At 42.3% G+C, this 21,692-nt stretch overlaps 1 protein-coding gene across 3 annotated transcripts in view; it reads right to left on the reverse strand.

The window, feature by feature from the left end:
- Positions 1-21,692, reverse strand: part of COP1 (COP1 E3 ubiquitin ligase) — a 207,701-nt gene that overhangs the window by 159,594 nt on the left and 26,415 nt on the right. For all 3 annotated transcript variants that reach the window (XM_039485499.1, XM_039485500.1, XM_039485502.1), the window contains exons 7-8: positions 8,301-8,360; positions 6,038-6,114 (exon numbers count right to left, since the gene is read on the reverse strand). In XM_039485499.1, coding sequence (XP_039341433.1) covers positions 6,038-6,114; positions 8,301-8,360 — 137 coding nt within the window. The remainder of the gene's footprint in view (positions 1-6,037; positions 6,115-8,300; positions 8,361-21,692) is intronic.

The raw sequence follows: 21,692 nt of genomic DNA on the forward strand, positions 1-21,692 counted from the left end.
CACTGAAGATTATGTTTTAAGGGGGGGGGGGGGGAAGAAGAGGTTGGAGGAACAGGTAGTTTTTATAAGGTTACTGGAAATATTTTTATTGGTCTTGGTTTTGTAAAAAGTGATTTTACACAGATTTATTTTTAGGTTCTGGTTGCCAGCACTGATCACCAACACTGACATTCCAGTGCATGATGGGACTACCGACATAGCATTAAGCGCATTTCCACAAGCTGTAAATCTAGAAAGCCAAAATACTTGTAATTTGGCTTTAATACTTCACTCCAATATCAGTTTTAAAAATCTACTGGAGGCAAATCTGAGTTGAAGAGAATGTTAAAACTTTAACACATCTGTAGCTAACTTAAGTGAACTCCAACTGCTGATGTCTTAACACTTGCAGTCAAAATAGAAAAGCTACAAGCAAAACACAAAAACCATCTGCTAGGAAAAGAATTATTTTCTACTAGATCTTTGTGGAGGAAAAAAAGTAATAATGCTGCTTCAAGCATATTCGGGGGACAATAAACTTTAATCATGGGGGGGATGAGGAGCAGGCAAACTAACAAAATCTATACACCACTTCCTGCCAGTGACAGCAGGAGAGAGATGTACCACTGGAAAACAATGGAAAATAAGCTGTTACTAGAGGCAAGTACAGATGCAATTAACAGCAGCCTTAAAGTGTCTAGTCTTATTTTTGCTATAGATGTGCTGGTAACGCAATATAATCTGGGTTCTAGAAGTGTAGATATAATTCCGCTATCCACTGACAAATTCTAAGCCAGTTTTGTGTAACACCCTTAGCTGAAGCTGACTTGCAGATACTTGAATAATTGAAAAAAGAAAGATTATAAAAACGTTAAATTAAAAGTCCTGTTAACAAAGGACAATTAATTTTTGTGATTAAGAAATTCAGCTACATTCACTAATTATAAAAGGCATAAAATCAGGGATCAAAAAATGGGGTCAAACATCAACCTGTGGGTGGCAATTGGAGCAAGAAGGAGCAAATTTTGAGACAAAGAACTGTAGTCAATGACCAAAAAATACTGTTTAAACAAAATGAACCTTTGGCAACCATGTAATTAATTTTTATTGGGTCTCTTCCCCAGGAACTCATGACAGAATGGTTAAATTTTCTATTACTGCTTCAGAAACCAGAGGTGTATTCCCCCCATGTCATTCACCAACCAAATGACACACCAGGTTTTTTGTGTTTGTTTTATTTGGGGGAGGGTGAAGAGAAATTTTGAGAAGTATTAGTTTTTAATCCTCCTCATAATTGTTTGTATTTCCCTAATACACAAAAACTAGAAAACCTTAATCCTGTAAAAAAGTACTGTACCATTACCCCACAATGTTTCACCACATCTTGCAGAAGTGCACACAAAAAAAGTTTTGATTTCTTTTAAGCAGCATTAGTTACACATACTGAATACAAATTCAGCAAAGTTAAAACAGTGAGGTTTCCCCCAGCAGTATTCACCTACGAAAAATTTAGGATTATTTTAAAGTTCAAGAGTGTGGATATAAATGAGATGGAAATAGAAAGCACATAGCCAAAAAAGTGATAGTTGCTTATGACGACTAAGAGGCAAATGTGGAAAATAGAGAAAACAGTTGAACTGGTCTTTAAACAGGGTCTGGAGACATTCAAGCGGGGGGGGGGGGGGAGGGGAGAAAAACCAGAGTATTGGAGTGGACTACTGAATCAGAAGTAAAAGTGGTTTAAAGGATAAATCAGACAAGGCACAAGACTGAAGGCTCTAAATTTCAAGGGGGAATGCTGTAAATCTGAAGGAAAAATAGAACAAAATAAATTAAACAGTATGACAGACAAAAGGAAAAAAGTCTGTTTTCTATCAGCACATATTTAAGGTAACTTTATGCTATTTTATAAAATGCATTAGTAACAAATGCTCACCAGATAAGTTATAACAGAACAGAAAGTATGCTGACAAGATATGTACTGGTTTAACCACACCATTTTAATTAACAGCAAAAGTTGAAAATATCCATATAATTTAATAAAGTATTTGAATATGGAAAATTATAACTAATACATGAAAATATAAATGTATTTCATTATTACTCATTCAGTGCGTCTCTAAAAAAAAAGTGTTTTTAAGATGAAGTATTTCAGTTAACAGAACTGGAGGACTCAGCAAATTTTAAAGCTCCCATCAATTATTCTGTAGTACTCTTTCCAAGGAAAGATCTAGGTTGCAGTTTTTGAACTATTCACCACAACATATGTTTAGCGCTGAAAGCTAAATTAATTTCAGAGAGTAGGTGGTTTCTAGAAAATAAAGCCAAAAAATTCAAATCTTTGGTCATATGAAACCAGACACAAGACTACTATGTGTCAAGAGATATAGGCTCTAGAAGTCATCCAGCAAGCGAAGCCTCTTAAGAACCCTCACATGCCACTTCTCATTTTAGCAGAAAAACTACAGAACAAGTCCTGATTTTGGCAGAGTCACTGAGGAGTACAGGAAGGGACTTCTCTCAAAAGCTTGGTGAGAGACTACCTCACGTGCATTGTGTAAAAGTCCCTACTAGTCTCTTCTACCAGGTTCAGATAATGCCAGACTAAATAATGCTTCATTCAAGTCACATGGTCTGGAGAACAGAGCCACAGTAAATGGATCTTGTTACAAAAGGAATGCTGGGTCACAGCAGTGTAACAGACATTTCTAAAACCAAGAAGCCCAATGGGCTTACAAGATACATATTTTGCTATATCAAAAGACTAAAGTAAAGCAGTTTTATCAAAATAGCTGTGAATAATTTGAGTAGTTTTGTGACCAATATCTATAGTGGCCCAAGCACATGTACTCTACGCAGACCTGAAAGAATGCCAGAAAAGCTTTGCTAGACTGGCCTACACAGGTTTCAGACAGATTTTTAAAACTGTTTTCAAACAACTTCTTGGGCTAGAAAATTATTATTCCAGGTCCCAATGGTATAAAACAGTGCTTGAAAAATTCACTTGTTAACTTGCTTCATGCGACAGAACTAGACCATCTACTTCTGCAGAACTTACTGTATATACTCGTTCATTAGCCCATTCGTTTATAAGCCGACCCCCCAAAATGGATAGGTAAAAACAGCAAAAACTGTATGACCCTTTCATAAGCCGAGCTAATATTTCAGAGGTTGGAAAACTTTGGCTCCCAGCCCGTTAGGGTAAGCCACTGGCGAGCCGGGATGTTTTGTTTACTTGGAACGTCTGCAGGCATGGAGCCCCTCAGCTCCCTGTGGCCGCAGTTCACCGTTCCCAGCCAATGGGAGCTGAGGGGGGGCTCCATGCCTGCAGGTGCTCCACGTAAACAAAACGACAATGTATTAGATATTCAATTCAATGATTCCATAGAGTTTAAAATCATCACATTTTGGTGTAGACTCGTTTATAAGCTGACCCCCGTTCTTTAATGCATCACTTTTTTTTACCAAAAATATTCAGCTTATGCATGAGTATATACGGTAAGCTTCCATTTTAAGGAAGAGTTTCTAGCCCTTACACTTAAAGATAATGATCCCAATGTGAAAAGTGTGAAGTAGTGCAGCATCAACTTATTCATAGATTCAGAGTTTAAGGTCAGAAAGGAGCATTATGATCATCTAGTCTGACCTCCTGCACAACGCAGGCCACAGAATTTCACCCACCCACTCCAATAACTCAGACATAGGTTAGGGGTTTGTTACAGAAGTCCTCAAATCGTGGTTTAAAGACCTCAGGGTGCAGAGAATCGTCCAGCAAGTGACCCATGCCCCACACTGCAGAGGAAGGCGAAAAACCTCCAGGGCCTCTGCCAATCTGCCCTGGAGGAAAATTCCTTCCCGACTCCAAATATGGCGATCAGCTAAATCCTGAGCATGTGGGCAAGACTCACCAGCCAGACACCCAGGAAAGAATTCTCTGTAGTAACTCAGATCCCAACCCATCTAACATCCCATCACAGACCATTGGGCATATTTACCTGCTAATAATCAAAAATCAATTAACTGCCAAAGTTAGGCTATCCAATCATACCATCCCCTCCATAAACTTATCAAGCTAAGTCTTGAAGCCAGAAATGTCTTTTGCCCCCACTACTCCCCTTGGAAGGCTATTCCAGAACTTCACTCCTCTGATGGTTGGAAACCTTAGTCTAACTTCAAGTCTTAACTTCCTGATGGCCAGTTTATATCCATTTGTTCTTGTGTCCACATTGGTACTAAGCTAAAATAATTCCTCTCCCTCCCTGATATTTATCCCTCTGATATATTTGTAAAGAGCAATCATATCTCCCCTCAGCCTTCTTTTGGTTAGGCTAAACAAGCCAAGCTCTTTGAGTCTCCTTTCATAAGACAGGTTTTCTAGTCCTCAGATCATCCTAGTAGCCCTTCTCTGTACCTGTTCCAGTTTGAATTCATCCTTCTTAAACCTCGGAGACCAGAACTGCACACAATATTCCAGATGAGGTCTCACCAGTGCCTTGCATAACGGTACTAACACCTCCTTATCTTTACTGGAAATACCTCGCCTGATGCATCCCAAGACTGCATTAGCTTTTTTAATGGCCACATCACATTGGCGGCTCATAGTCATCTTGGGATCAACCAATACTCCGAGGTCCTTCTCCTCCTCTGTTACTTCCAACTGATGTGTCCCCAATGTATAACCAAAATTCTTGTTATTAATCCCTAAATGCATGACCTTGCACTTTTCACTATTAAATTTCATCCTATTACTGATCCTGAAACTCCCAGCTTTCCCAAGCATCAGAAGCATGAAATTAACAAAGACTCATCAATTTCACTGCTAATATTCAGAACCCTGTGAGTGGCACAAACTATCAAGAATCATGGCAATTTCAGGTAGCTACTGCTTGCAGAAGCAATGAGACGCAGCAGAGAAGAGAGATACTGGAGTTATTCACTGGTTTAAAAAGTCCCAGAAGATGAGACCTTGCAGAGGGATAGAGAGTTTCTTCTCCCCCAAACTTTAAGACACCTACTGCATGATTATGAAAGATTAGAGTCCCAAACAGGATCCGGGGTAACAACCTGGTACAAATACCGGCAACTATTGGAAGGGCTCCTCTCCAATCCATTGTCCCTGAAACTCTCCAGTGTAGTACCTCCCAACATCTTTCACATATAGCCTCTGGGGTATTATGTTTAGTTCTCTAGCTAGCAGACATGTAGTAAAGTACGAGTATCAACCAAAACCTCTGCTGGTAACCTCTGGTTTAAAGTGTTTAAAACACTTTAAACCAGTGTTTAAAACAAGTGTTTCCAGAAAGGAAAAAAATATATATTCATTTAATATGCAAGATGAGAGCTTGGGGGCATCATAACGTATTCCAGCTGAATGAATATAAGAATGTATGCAGAGTGAAGCTCACTTTAAACTGAATCACTGACATGTGCATCTTGGACACACAAAAGGTTATTCACAATTTTATCTGTAATCCAGGGCACATAATATGACAGACTGAAAAATTCCCATCAACAATACACTAGGGAAATGACATTTCAATCTAACCACAGAGTTACGCAGGCAGGTGGGTAGAACCAATGAGTCTGTTAAATTTAAAAATCTGACCATGGGAACATGCAAATTTAACCTTTCATATTGAACAGAAAATCAAAGGTCATTCACTTATTTAATATGAAACTGTTTTGGACATCGTATGTGCCAAACACCACAAATTAAATAAATGTACACCTGTGCTTTTAAGATCATGTAACACTAACGTTTTACACCCAGCAACTCAGATTGTCTGCAGACTTACCTGTACAGTACTGAAAAGCTGAACGTTTATCAAAGCATTCTGGAAAAGGAAGATCTTTAAGCCAGCTGCGAATTCACAACACAGCATTCTCTTCACTAATTTATTGGCATGAAAATAAATACCACTGAGAAAACAGATGGGCCTTGTGAACGTTATTTTTATATGATCCAAGAACTAGTGGGCTTGTGTGCATGGCATAGCAGAGCACTAAAGCCATATGAGGGATCTGTAGCACAAATTCTGAGCAGCTGCAAGCTTTGTACCTGTTTGAAGGTGAGGGGGCTTCGAATTGAGGCACCGTACTATCTTCACTGACTGGAGAATACAAGCCACTCATTTCCTGAAACAGAGAGTCAAGTTACAACAAAATGAAAGACATGCATGCAATGGGCATCTTTCAATATATAGTTTTGGTGTATAATTTAATTTTTGAAGTACGTAACCATAGACATCTAATTTTGCTTAATTCATACAAAGGAATCTTCCCTCTTTCCCCAGTAACTGATTCCTATTTCCTGCTGCCATTCCAGTTGGTCTTCTCAGGGCCTGTGGCCAGTCCATCTTGCTCAAGGATCAGGGTGGCTTGCATCTTACATATTAGAGATCAATGATACTATCTGAAAGATAGCCTGCCGCCACCAGCTCAGAAGCAGGAATCTGGCCATTTCCCAAAAGTGCATCTTACACAACGGCTCACTTGTTCTGCACTCACACTACTAAGACAGATACAAAAACTTATTCCTGAAACAGCCTTTGCAGATGCAAAGGAAGGTGGAATTTGGGTCAAGGGAAGAATACATGAGGGACTGAACAGAACCAGAAAAGATTAAGTTACACACTAGGCTTCAGCAGCATCACCTGCCACTGATGGGGTAGATGCACAATCTAGTAGTCTGGTTAGATTCCCAGTTGCTATTGAAAGATCAGGTAGAAGCTATGGCCTGGTCACCTCCCCCCCAACACACCTTTTAAAAATCTACATATAGCTAAGATGTTGCACTTGTTTCTTTCAGAGGTGGACAGACCTTGCAACTATCATGCATGACTGTCACCTCCAGATCAAATCATTGCAATGTACTCTACATGGTGCTACATCTTAAAATCTGTCTAGAAACTGAAGCTGGTGCAGAATGCTGCAGCTCATTAGTTACAAGGTACGTGATCTAAGCACACAGAACCAGCGCTTTTGGACCTACACAGGCGACCAATTTTTTACTGGATAGAATGTAAGGTGTTTGTTTTGATGTATAAAGCCTAAATGGCCTGACATCCCTTTATCTGAAAGACCATTTCTCTCCCCATGTTATACAGCCACATCTGTACAGCCAATCAGTGGAAGCCCCACTTATAACAGAGAGGAGTAAGTGGCAGGATGTTCTCCAAGAGGTGTCTCTACTTTGGAACTTGCTCTCCCCTTCATCTGAAACTGACCTTCTTTATCAGCCTCAGGAATACACTGCAATACACATTTGTTTTTCCTAAGTGGAGAAAGACTGGGTGGACTCTTGGATTAGACTGAATTTTTTTTTAATAGACTGAAATATGTTTCTATCTTCTGGGTTGATTTGAGTTAGGTATTGGGTAAAGGAAAGTTCCTGGAATTGTTTGTTTTATTTGTATTTTATAATGCAGCAAAGTGCCTAGAGTAAATTATACTCTTTTGCAGAACATGTATACAGTGAAAGTAAATAAAGAAATCTAGTTACGGGGGCTTGTGGATACTAGTTGGAGGGCCATTGCTGAAGAGGGATGACAGATTCAGGAGTTCAGTTGGTGCCTGAGTAGCTTTTTGGGCAGTGCCACTTCATGAAGCTGCAGAATTAGCTCCACAGCCTCTCAAAGCACCAATTCTCCACTCCCAGAGATGAGCATTGGACAGGACAGAGCAGAAGTAGTCCAGGAAGTGTTCTCTACAGAATGAGTCGGGATAGAGGGAGCAAGGTGGCAGGTTTAGAAATACTTGGGAAACAAACCCTTAGCAGACTACAGAGTATCCAAGAACACCATAGAGAAATGAGAAAAATTGTGCATTGTGGTTCGCCTTCTATATAGCAGTGTTTTCTACTTCTGCTTTTCCCAATGCACTCCCCGCTGGAGGACCACTCCCCTCCCCTCTTAACGCCACCCCACCCCCCACACACCCACAGATCTAATTTGGGATGTTTGCTATAGTAAAACACCACAATTGACCATGTAGTATTTTTATCATCAATACAATGGACTTCCAATGCCAAGTTACTAATGCTGAAGTGTTTTTTTTTATTGTTTTTTTTGTTGTTGTTTTTTAAGGGGGCGGGGGAGACTTGGAAAAAATAACTTGAGTAGTAGGTTTGAACTGATCCCTTTCACCAAGCTGCAGCCTGTATTCATTCAGTAGACGAATACATTAAAGAAAGAGCATCATCTGTTCATTTTTCCATTATTGAAGCCATGGCCATAAATTTCATGCAGCATCATACAGAGAAGCAAACAGTTTGATGGAAATAAAACACTGCCAGAGTTGCAAAGAATGTCTAGGTTCCTCACCTCCACTCGTTTAATATCCTCTTCCAGAACACTTAGCTCTTTCTGGATCTGCTCCAGTTGCTGTAGATGAAAGAATAAAGGAAATCTAAACCAATTTGTACTGGCACCACCATAGACCAAGTAATGGACTTAATTTATGATACCTTAACTAAATTAGCAAACAACATTTCAGATAGTCACTATGCACAAAAGTGTACACATTACCTAGATGAGCAAGCAAACAGACTACTTTAAATGACACTTATGGTTGTGAAATAAAAACAGTACAAGCAAGATTATGTTCTTCAAAAGTAGCCACAAAAGGCTCCAGATTATTAAAATGTACTTCTCTAAACACCTTCCTTACAAGGATCTAACAGTTCTTTACAAATAATTGTGGCTTGAAACCTCCTGAGAGCCACAGGGATCACATGACCTTAAAAATAAGATGCAGACCTCTAACAAAAAAGCAACTCTTCAAAATCCTTTATAAAAGAGAATTAGTACTTACTTTTCATAAAAACATGCCAAGGGTAACCATATACAGTTCAAATTACATTCTACCTATCCGAAAAGTTTGCCATTACATTGCCAGAGCAGGGATCTGTCCAGGGCACCAATGTTAAGTCTCCATGACACTTAAGGGAGTGGCTTTGGACATACATCTCATTGAAAGATGACGACTTAATACTCTAGCGACCCTAAAACCGTGCAGGTCTTCAGTAGCTATTCAGAGGAAAGAGCACCATCTACTCAATCATTAACAACTTCACATAATCACAGGATGCATAAGAGCTAAGTAGTTTGAAAATTAGGTAATTTGAAGCTGGCTTTGCTAATAGGCTCTACTATAACTATACGTATTGGTAACAGACAAAAGAAAAGCTTCACTGTAGATCTGGTTCCCCAAGACACATAGGACTAGCAGAGGACTTTACAGCAGGCAGCCTGGCTGTGCCAGCACTATTTCAGTGTCGGCTTAATTCACTAAGTTAAATGCCACTGATGACCAGCTTTGGGGGTTGTGTTTTAAAAATTGTTACTAACTGGGCAGTTCCACTAAAGAGTGCCGAGATTTCTGGAGATGAAGTACAATGCATCTTTTTAAACAGATATGTAGAAGCCTCTCAGGTCATCCAGACTCAAAGGCATCTGTATGGTTCGTCATAAATTCCAATGCTGATCAGCAAACTGCTCCCAGAAACACTACAGCCTGAGTACTTGAGTTTGGTTCTTAAAGCAATAGAATACTTTGCACAAAACAGACTTCTCTAAAGTACCTGCCACTGAACATAAAGTCTAGTATGTCGACTCTGCTATAGATAACACTAGCACAATCACATTAAGAATTAACTATTTAACATTTTATTGTCTTTGAAGAGAAAAGCCTTTTTAGAGAGGGAAAAGAAAAGCAGGTATTGATTTTCAGAAGATTTCTCTTTCCCCAAAGTTAGGTGACACTGTGTTAATGCACCGATCTCACCCCTCTAAAGTTTTGGGCTCATTTATTTTGGTCACAAATGCAGTTAGTTCAGGGATTTAAAACTAGACTGCAGCAGATGATTTACAAAACCAGCACATGCAGCACTGTATAAGTGGCAACATCAGCTTGAGAAAACCATAACTAGAATACTAATGGGCACTGTTGGTCAAGTTAGAGGTAATATTAGCAAAGCTGTCTGTAGGGGAAGCTTACACAGCATGTGTCCTATGTTCGGCTCTAGCTGTCAGTGTCAATCCCCCACGTTCATAAACTCCATAAAAAATCACATTAAAACATTTCAAAAATGTAGCATGGAGATAAATATCAGGAAATCGGCTCTAAAATTATTATTCTACAACATATTGGCTTGCAGCCAGAGATTAGAAAATGGCAAAGAAACAAGTGGCAGGTGTTGCAGTCATCTGGAAAAAAAAAAAGTGGGCTCCATTATATGTACCTAACAGATACTTGTCAGTTTCCAACTTCTATTAACTGTTGCATAAACCTTGAAATGGGAGATCTGGGACTTCCTTTACTATCTATCTGTAGAAGGACAAATCTTTTAAATAAAGCATAGGCTTATCAGACAGTTTTTAAATTCACTACTAAGGGCTTGTTTGCACTGGCACTTTACAGCGCTGCAACTTTCTCGCTCAGGGATGTGGGAAAAAAAAAAACACACCCCTGAGCGCTGCAAGTTTCAGCGCTGTAAAGTGCCAGTGTAGACAGTGCACCAGCGCTGGGAGCCGTGCTCCCAGTGCTGGTAGCTATTCCCCTCCTGGAGGTGGTATTTTTAGCACTTTAACATTGCTAGTGAAGATGTGCTCTAAGTAAGGATTGGTCTCATCCTACTCCCTGAAGAGTTCATATTGCTAAAAACAAATCATACTATTTAACACTTTGGAATAGCAGTAGGCATTTCAGGTGAGGATGGGCTTATTGGGAGAGCTTTGTAAGAGCCCAGAGACTGTAAGAGGAGTGGTGAGTCAAGACTGAGGTGTATTAAAGTCAGGTGGTGCTGCTATAATGTTTAAGCGGCAGATAGTAGTATTAGGCCTGGTCTACACTAGGGTGGGGAGGGGTCGAACTAAGGTACGCGACTTCAGGTACGCGAATAGCGTAGCTGAAGTCGAACTACCTTAGTTCGAACTTCTTACCTGTCCAGACGCCGTGGGATCGAAGTCCGCGGCTCCCCCGTCGACTCCGCCACCGCCGTTCGCGGTGGTGGAGTTCCGGAGTCGACGGGAGCGCGTTCGGAGTTCGAACTATCGCATCTAGATTAGATCAAACTCCGAGAAGTCAAACGCTACCCGTCAACCCAGCCGTAAGTATGGGCGTACCCTTAGTCTCATTTTTGTGAGTACTAAGTCTATGCACAAACATTTTAAAAGAAACAAGTCTACAGCAAACTTATTCAGCCAACTAAGCTAAGTAGCTGAACATTCAAACAGATCAATTTAGATGTCATCTTGTGCCATGACATGTCTAAAGAACTGTTTTCAACATGAATATTTTACCTTTAGTCTAACAAAAACCATTGAGTCAGTTTGTTTTCATTTTGATTACACTCTTCAATGGATAAATGAATTATGCTTTTCATCCACTGTAGGATGTTTTAGGGCCAGGTAGTTCTTATCTGATCATTTCTTTTCTCTGAATAGATAGCCTGACTATTCATAGTATTCCCTCCCACCCCCACTTTTCTTGTGCAGACTTAAAGCAAGTCAGTGTTGTCAATCACTAGGACAGTAATTGGCTCTACTCATCTTGGAATAGAGCCAGTAAAAATAGTTTCAGAGCTGTACTATACTAAATATCTGTTAAAATGTATATATACCCTAATAAGCCTATACACCACTGAAAGCATCTTCTATAGAGCTAAAAAGGACCAATGTGATCAGGACTAATTAGAGGGGAAATTTTCAATCCAGTGGGCCTTAAAAAAAAGTTAACCTAGCTATACAGAGACCATACTACAGACACTCCCCAGGTTACGCAAACCCGATTTATGGAAATCTGCATTTACAGAAAATGTTCTGTAAATTCCATAAGCTAGAAAGGTATTTTTTGTTTGTTTTTCGCGAATGGTCGGGTATACATTCCCGACTTAGGCAAATTTTGAGTTGCGCAAGGCGTTCCAGAACAGAACGCTTGCATAAGTCGGGGAGCGTCCGTATCTACAACCAGGTCTATTAATCCTAGTCTGGGACTAATTAGTGAACCCCCCAAGTCATAAAACAAAGATTGTATGGACTTTGTGTAGTGCACACCAGTTTAAAGCTGTGCTTAAAGAAGTCTCTACATCCAATTTATAAACATCTGATGAATGCATAAACTTAATACCAAGTAGCTGTCTTGCAAATGTATAAAACACAAACGTTTTCAGACCATGAAGTCTGATAATCTCTTATACTGTTTTGTTTGGAAAGGATGTGGATTTTATAAGCTTCTTTGATACAATGGAGAACTTTGATATCTTGGCTTCCTTCTATTACAGAATAATAGAGAGTGAAAGACATGTGATTTCCTAAAACATTTAATCCTTTTTAAGTTAAGTTCTTTGCCTCTCTACAATGTGCCGTAATGTTTCCTTTCAATGAACAGGGTAAGGATAACAGAATGGAAGACTACTTTATCTTTAAAGCAAGTCCCTAATTTGAGTAAAATGTGCACTAATGAGATGCCACTGACAGAGCTTTAGTCACCATAAAGAGAAATAATATAGCAATGGGGTGAAGTGCTTCAAATGGAAGCTTTATAATAAATATCCAAAGTTGAGTTTTCAGGGGGCCACTGAGAAACTCATTGAAGATTAATAAGGATGGCACCCTCATAAATCACTTGCTCTGTGGATGGTTAATTCACTTTTGTTTGTCCATGCCTTCCTATTGCAGAAACAGAAAAGAGTATATTTGTGCAGGATATTCACTTTCAGACCTAGGAAAATTCCATATGTTTAGTTCTAGGGCATGCGGAAGATTCAGGGCATGTTGTGATTTTGCACAGGAGAACAAAGGGTTTCCCCCCCCCCCCCCCCCGCCACAAGAGAAAGAATATAAGAGGCCCTGGAAATCCCTCCATTTTGTCTTCAGCTGCCTCTCCACGCCAAAGAGATGCCTGAAAGAAACTGCAACAAAGGACAGTAACTACTGGGATGTGATTGCTGGACCCAGAGTGCTCCATTGTGACCATTCTCGACAGCGCTCTCAACTCGGATGCACTGGCCAGGTAGACAGGAAAAGCCTCGCAAACTTTTGAATTTCATTTCCTATTTGGCCAGTGTGGCAAGCTGATCAGCAAAGGTGACCATGCAGAGCTCATCAGCAGAAGTGACCATGGAGTCCCAGAATCGCAAAAGAGCTTCAGCATGGACCGAACAGGAGGTACTGGATCTGATTGCTGTATGGGGAGATGAATCTGTGCTATCAGAACTCCGTTCCAAAAGATGAAATGCCAAAATATTTGAAAAAAATCTCCAAGGGCATGAAGGACAGAGGCTATAACAGGGACCCGCAGCAGTGCTGCGTGAAACTTAAGGAGCTCAGGCAAGCCTACCAAAAAACCAAAGAGACAAATGGCCACTCCAGGTCAGACCCCCGGACATGCCACTTCTATCATGAGCCGCATGCAATTCTAGGGGGTGCCCCCACCACTACCCCATCCCTGTACGTGGACTCCTGCAAGGGAGTCTCACACAACAAGGATGAGGATTTTGGGGACGAGGAAGGTGAGGAGGAGAAATCATCCTCCCCAACAGCCAGGAACTGTTCATTACCCTGGAGATATTACCCTCCCCACCCTCCTAACCCAGGCTCCCGGACCTTGACAGCAGAGAAGTCACCTCTGGTGAGTGTACCTTTGTAAATATAATACATGGTTTAAAAGCAAGCATTTAATAATTAATTTGCCCTGAAGACTTGGGATGTATTCACGGCCAGTAAGGCTACTGGAATGCAGCCAAGCAACATCCGTTCTTTATCTCTTTCTGTTATCCTCAGGAGAGTGATATCATTCATGGTCATCTGGTTGAAATCAGGGGATTTTATTAAGGGGACATTCAGAGGTGGCCGTTCCTGCTGGGCTGTGTGCCTGTGGCTGAAAAGAAATCATCCCCGCTTTTAGCCACGCGGTGGAGGGGTGAAGCAATCATCCCAGAGAATTGGGGGGGGGGGGTTAAGCTGGGTTTGTGCTGCACATTAAACCAAAAACCGCAGCCCCGCCTTTTAAATGCCAACCCGACTCTCCCTTTTTTTCCTCCCGCAGCTGCAAATGTTTCAACGCTCCCCCTATCGTCTCCGTCCCAGAGGCTAGCACAGATAAGGCGGCGGAAAAAAATGCACTCGCGATGACATGTTCTGAGCTCATGCAGTCCTCCCGCACTGAAAGAGCCCAGCAGAATGCATGGAGGCAGACAAATGAGAGTCCAGGAAAGCACAAAATGAATGCAAAGACAGGAGGGACACGCAAGAGGATAGATGGCTGGAGCAACGGGAGCAGTGGCAGCAGTGTGATGAGACGAGGCAGGATGCAATGCTGAGGCTGCTGGAGGATCAACCTGATATGCTCCGGTATATGGCTGCGGTGCAGGAAAAGCAGCAGAGCACAAACCGCCGCTGCAGCCCCTGTGTAACCAACCGCCCTCCTCCCCAAGTTCCATACCCTCTTCACCCAGATGCCCAAGAACGCGGGGTGGGGAGCTCCGGGCACCCAACCACTCCACCCCAGAAGACTGCCCAAGCAACAGAAGGCTGGCATTCAGTAAGTGCTGAAATGCAGTGTGGCCTTGTCCTTCCCTCCTCCACCACCCCTCCCGGGCTACCTTGGCAGTTATCCCCCTATTTCTTTGACTAATTAATAAAGAATGCATGAATTTGAAACAACAATGACTTTATTGCCTCTGCAAGCAGTGATCGAAGGGGGGGAGGGCAGTTGGCTTACAGGAAAGTAGAGGAACCAAGGGGGCAGGTTTTCATCAAGGAGAAAAACAGAACTGTCACACCATAGCCTGGCCAGTCATGAAATTGGTTTTCAAAGCTTCTCTGATGTGCAGCACGCCCTGGTGTCAGGCTGCGTGTAATCAGCAGAGAGGCGATTTGCCTCAACCTCCCACCCCGCCATAAACGTCTCCCCCTTCTCTCACAGATATTGTGGAGCACACAGCAAGCAGTAATAACAATGGGAATATTGGTTTCACTGAGGTCTAACAGAGTCAATAAACTGCACCAGCGAGCTTTTAAACATCTAAATGCACATTCTACCACCGTTCTGCACTTGCTCAGCCTATAGTTGAACAGCTCCTGACTACTGTCCAGGGTGCCTGTGTATGGCTTCATGAGCCATGGCATTAAGGGGTAGGCTGGGTCCCCAAGGATAACTATAGGCATTTCAACACCCCCAATGGCTATTTTCTGGTCTGGAAAGTAAGTCCCTTGCTGCAGCCGTTCAGACAGACCAGAGGTCCTGAAGATGCGAGCGTCATGTACCTTTCCCAGCCATCCCATATTGATGTTGGTGAAATGTCCCTTGTGATCCACCAGTGCTTGCAGCACCACTGAAAAGTACCCCTTTCAGTTTATGTACTGGCTGCCTTGGTGCTCTGGTCCCAAGATAGGGATATGGGTTCCGTCTATCGCCCCACCACAGTTAGGGAATCCCATTGCAGCAAAGCCATCCACTATGACCCACAGATTTCCCAGAGTCACTACCCTTGATAGCAGCAGCTCAGTGATTGCGTTGGCTACTTGGATCACAGCAGCCCCCACAATAGATTTGCTCACTCCAAATTGATTCCCGACTGACTGGTAGCTATCTGGCATTGCAAACTTCCACAGGGCTATCGCCACTCACTTGTGAGCTGTGAGGGCTACTCTCATCTTGGTATTCTTGTACTTCAGGGCAGGGGAAAGCAAGTCAAAGTTCCATGAAAGTGCCCTTATGCATGCGAAAGTTTCACAGCCACTGGGAATCATTCGAGACCTGCAACACTACGCAGTCCCACCAGTCTGTGCTTGTTTCCCAGGCCCAGAATTGGTGTTCCATGGCATGAACCTACCCCATTACCACAATGGTGTCCAAACTACCAGGGCCCGTGCTTTGACAGAAGTCTGTGTCCATGTCCTCATCACTCATCACCGCACTGCCGTTGCCTCCTCGCCTGCTTTTGCAGGTTCTGGTGCTGCATATACTGCAGGATAATGCGTGAGATGTTTACAGATCTCATAACTGTCGCAGTGATCTGAGTGGGCTCCATGCTTGCCGTGGTATGGCGTCTGCAAGAGAGCATGAGAGCAGAGTGGCAGCGGAATCGTGACAATGGTTTGCAGCCCTATTGTACCACCTGCTGCCAGAGCAGGAGAGCAGAGTGGCAGCGAAAGCGGTAGTTCGATGACGATAGTTTGCAGCCCTACTGCACCGTCTGCTGCCAGCAACAGCCAGGACACAACAGCAGCGGCTGAGCTGAGCAGGCTGCACACTTGCTGTGGTATGGCATCTGTGAGGAAAAAAAGTAGCTACCCACAGTGCAATGCTCCAAAAGTTGACGCTAGCCTCAGTACTGTGGACGCACTCCGCCGACTTACAAAGCACAAATTTCAGATCTTTTCCTCTTTGGGATAAGTCTCTGGAGATCATTGGTCAGAAGAACCTGAGCAAGACAGACTGAGACTGTTGATGTCTTGAATGTCCTGCTGTGGAACCTTTTGCCACATCCATTGTGGAAGAAGTTGGTTTGCAAAGAATTTTTGAGTCTCTTACATTTACTGGGAAATCCCATATGTTTTTGATATCACAACCTCTTATGTCATGTTATGAAGCCTTTGAACAACAAGTGAAAAGGAATGCAGAGCTTTTTGGAAGAAGACAGGCATATATCCCAGTGGTCTTATTGTTGTTTTATCCTTACTTGTGAAGTTTGGAATATGGAGGTTCCAGCCAGATATGCAGATAGTTGATGAATCTGGGGCACCCACTCAAGACAATTCACCTTTCTCTGCAGAGGAGTGGTTTCTCCCTGCCCCGCCTAGTTGAATTCCCCCAAGGAGAAACTTTCCTCTTTATTGATTTGTGGAGTGGTGTCAGGATCAAAGCCCTGAATTCAGGATCTTTTAAGCAGAAAGCAGAACTCTTCAGGGAGGAAAGACATCATGTGAATCATTAAGAACGTTAAGTTTCTCTTCCTTTTCTATTTAAACAACTTTGGTAAAGGGAAATGACTTTGGATGCTCTTGGACAGAGCTAGGTGGAGAAACAGTAGTAATGCTCCTTCAAGCTCAGCTAGGAAAAGTGACAGGGGGAGATCACCTACAGTGAATAAATTCACTATTGCCTTTGCTTAGAGAGAAAGAGAAAGAATGGGAGAAGGGAGATGAAAGTAACACAGACTGCTCAAAAATAGAACCACTGAAGAAAGGTTGCTAGGCACCACAAAATGAGGCTGGATGGTTAGCAATAACAGCAGCTGAGGCAAGGGCTGGGGAAGCGTGGTACAGCTGTCCCAGAGAGTGAGAAGCCCCTACAGCTTTTTCTGCTCTGGGAAAGATACCAGAAAGTACTCTTGTAAGAAGCGGTGCTGTGACTGTACCAGTAGAAACTGAAGTCTCCAGTTCCTCTTCATCTCCGGCCAACATACAGAGGGAAACTCTCCCATATGAAAAGGAAGGTTTGTTCCTCCCCCCATGAAGGACTGAGCGGATTGGCATTTCCTCACCACCTTATCTTCATCACAGTCTTATCCTCTATTTCAGGGGTGGGCAAACTACAGCCCATGGGCCGCATCCAGCCTGCCAGCTGTTTTAATCCGGCCCTGAAGCTCCCGCTGGGGCTGCTCCACAAGGCTCCCAGAAGCAGCATGTCCCCTCTCCAGCTCCTATACATAGGGGCAGCCAGGGGGCTCCGCTCCACACACTGCCCCCGCCCCAAGAGCCACCCTCACAGCTTCCATTGGCCTGGAACTGTGGCCAATAGGAGCTTCAGGGACAGCGCCTGCGAATAGGGCAGCGCGCAGCAGAGCCGCCTGGCCATGCTTCTGCATAGGCCATGCCTCTGCATAGGAGATGCAGCACAGAGAAAACCATAGTAGAAACAGTTAATATGAGAATTTAGTTTTGGTTATATTAACAACATAACTAAGTACTATTATAAAAATTATATTACAAAGGTATTGAACTCCAAGAACTATCAAAAGTACATGAGTCCAATAAGGTCCCTTTTAGTATGAGAGCATCACCAATTTTTCATTTGAGCAAAAAAACCTACCAAAACAAAGCGAGTCAGACATGTATCAATGAATGCATAATAGATTAAAGTCTCTCATTTTGTTCCCTACATACTAGCAATTTTCTAGGCTTACTGTCATCTAATTCAGTTCTAACATCCCTTATTAAAAAGCTTGATATGTAAAGAAGCTTAAATAACGGAGTTTTTAAAGACAGGGGCTAGGAAAGTCCTACAACAACTATAAATCCACCTCAGAAGTCTTGGAACATAATCAAGAATTTGTGACATAATGGAAGAATGATTGATTTCTAGCTTTGTCACCTCCCCTTGCCTGCTCATTATCCTGTCCATGTGTGTAGATACTAAGCAATAAAGTTTGACAGGTAAAGAGATTAACAAGAGCTAATCGCAACCCTGGAGAATTCATGCTTCTAATTCCTTGCAATTATCCCCTTATTTCTACAATTTCACATCTTCATTATAGGAAAGGAACAAAAAGTTTGAGACATATTGATGAGGCAAGAAAGATCACTATGCTGAAATACTGAACAGGCAATTCCAGCAGAGCAAAGCTGTGCAACACTTCAGGATTACTCTGCTCCTCCGAGATACTCACCTGCTGAAAAAATAATACTCATCACATGACACATGGAATAAGAGGCCTCATTAATTAAATGCAAAAGACTTAATGCAGTATTAAGAGTATGCTATTAGAAAAAAAAATCACAAATTACAATAAAGATGAAAAAACAATATTTATGTTAGAGCTCCACAAGCTATGTTCTAGGATACAGATATCAATAGACCTCTTTCCCTATGCACAAATATGACAGTTGAGATAAAGTAATGAACTCACACCCATAGGTCCTAAATTTGGATATATGGGGTCAAAACATTTTCTGCAGATGACAAGACTTGGCACATGATTGTTCCAAAGTTTGGTGGCCTTCATAACAGTGAAAAGCACCAGAATCTGTCTAAGGAGCAACTGGTAAGGTCTTTCTTTATAGTTAAGTGTACAGTTGAGAGATTTTTTCCTTTCGTTGTAAATGACACCGGCCAACTAATTTTAGAAGTGTTTTTAAATTAAATTTAGGTAAATATGAGACACATGAGACAATGTGTGTTTTAAAAAAATATCTAAAATTAAATTAAACCAGACCAAAAAAAATTTTCATTTGCGCAATGTGGCTGAGTTAATGCTGTTGTGAAACCTTAACTTTTAACATTCTTATTTTAACTGTGCAACTGTAACTGGGTTTTGCATTTGTTTTAAAAAAAAAGATAGAAAGAAAGAAAAAGCTAAAAATATTCCAGAGCTGGTTAGCTTGACCGTAGCAAGCCCCTTGCTTTACACCTTTTTCAGCACAAGAGATTGTCGGATCAAGGAACAAAGCAGCATACACTTAATTAACCATGCACACATATGAAAAAACACATCCATGTTAAATTTGCACTGCACACGAATAGATTTTCTCTTATGAATGACTAATACATACTTTTCAAAGAAGTTGTACCTTTGCTTTGTTTAAAAGTTTTGTTTCAGAGCCATTGGTATCCATGAGTTTCAAACTTAAGCCATTTTTGTTCATAGGATTTTTTTCAAGGAAAGGTGGTTAGAATATTTTAATTACATGGGGAAAGTTATTTTTGCACCATGTTTCCAAACTCAAAAGGATTATGCTCAAATTTAAACAAAAAAAATCTTTGTGAAGACACCATGCATGGATAACTTCAGCCCCAAAAGATCAGTGTTTTAGAAAGTTACGAGCATGTGAAAACAAGGAACTCTAATGGGAGATTCTTCTGCAATTGCTACAACTTACCTTTCTCTTTTAGAGGGCCAATGAACATGAAATTGAAAGATGTTTTTTCAACTTAAGAACTGAGTCATGTTCTACTCCAAAGTGCAAGTACATAAAAGTAGCATCTTCTTATAAGAACTATAGATCTTCTCCTCAAGAGCATCCAGGAGCATTTGGTTACTTTTCTGACCAAAATAAAAGCTTTATTATTTATTTCTATTTCAGACCCAACACAACTAAGATAATGAGTTGGATTCTATGCTGGCTCACACTCAGTTATCACAAATTCTAATTGCAGAATTTTTATTGTTGGTGATGTGAGAGCCCAAAAGTATGGAGCTTGATGTTCTGAATCCAGGCTGAGTTTTCAGCTTTAGGAGTTGGGGGGGGGGGGGGGAGAGATTTATAAACTCATACTGAGCCAATCTGATCTGGAGCCATCAAGAAACTCTGAATATAGAATCCCAAGGAGCTACTTTGACAAAGTAACAGAGTAAAAAGTCAGTAAGACAATCTTAGGACTTACAGCTCCAAAACTAATAGTATCTAACCTATTTGGTTGTTTACAATACACGTTATTCCAACCACCTTATAGGCATATAACTTGTTCCAATCTCCTTGCAACTAGGGCTGTAGCTGTTTATTATGTACTTTGAATATGCTGGTATCCAGAATGGCACAGGTAAATTCACTCTGGAACCTTATCAAGAGTACAGTATCAGACAAAGAATTTATCTAGATTGTCTAGGAACTGCAACACAAGTGTTATGTAAATATCAACCTCTGTTTAGAAAATCCTGTAATAATAATGTACTGCGGCAGGCTAGGAAATGTCGCTTCCAAACAATATAGACACCCACAGCTGGCCCATGTCAGCTAACTTGGGCTTGTGGGGTTGTAAAACTGCAATGTAGATGTTTGATCTCAGGCTGGAGCCCAGGCTCTGGGACCCTCACCTCTCATGGGGTGATGGCTCCGACTTGGGATGCAGGCTCTGGAGTGGGGCTGGGGATGAGAGGTTTGGGGTGCAGGAGGGTGCTGGGGCTGGGACCAAAGGGTTCAGAGGGGGATCAAGGCTGGGGTAGGGGTTGGGGCACAGGGAGGGGTAGCTCAGGGATGCAGGCTCCAGGTGGCACTTACCTCAAGGAGCTCCTGGAAGCAGCAGCATGTCTCTCTCCAGCTCCTATGCAGAAGCGCAGCCAGGCAACTCTGCTGCGTGCCACCACATCCGCAGGCGCCGCCCCTGCAGCTCCCACTGGCCACAGTTCCCAGCCAATGGGAGCTGCGAGCGTGGTGCTTGGGGCAGCTTGCAGAGCCTCCTGGCTGCCCCTATGCATAGGGGCCGCTGCTTCCAGGAGCCATGAGGAGTGGCCCCCGACCCTGCTTCCCAGTGGGAACAGCACAGAGTGGGGAAAGCCCCAGACCCCGCTCCCCAGCGGGAGCTCGAGGGCCAGATTAAAACGGCTGGTGGGCTAGATGCGGCCTGCGGGCTGTAGTTTTCCTACTCCTGCACTAGAGGCATGCCTCCACTGCAAAGTTAACTCAGGTGACCAGCACTCAAGGTTAGCTTCAGCTGAGAATGAGCAAAGCGATACTAGAATTACGGTGTCCTGACTGGTGCCGCACTCACCCGGGTGCATTGCTAGGAATTCTTTGTACTGCTGCAAGCTGAGCCACTGATTCTTTTGGGAGAACCTATTTGTCCTTCTGGGCATACAAATTAAAGCCTCACTCAGGTTTTAGCCTTCGGCCACAGACAAACCAGCTAGCCTGGGCTAAAAGCATCAAACTCAGGTGAAAGGATTATGTGTATGGATGGGAGGGGAGAGTGGTAATGCCAGAGTAAGAGCCAAGTTAACTTTGCAGTGAAGACCTATCTTGATTCAAATTTTTGAAGTTTTCTTCACAACC

Source organism: Mauremys reevesii, linkage group 8, assembly GCF_016161935.1.
Source record: "Mauremys reevesii isolate NIE-2019 linkage group 8, ASM1616193v1, whole genome shotgun sequence".
Taxonomy (NCBI): domain Eukaryota; kingdom Metazoa; phylum Chordata; order Testudines; family Geoemydidae; genus Mauremys; species Mauremys reevesii.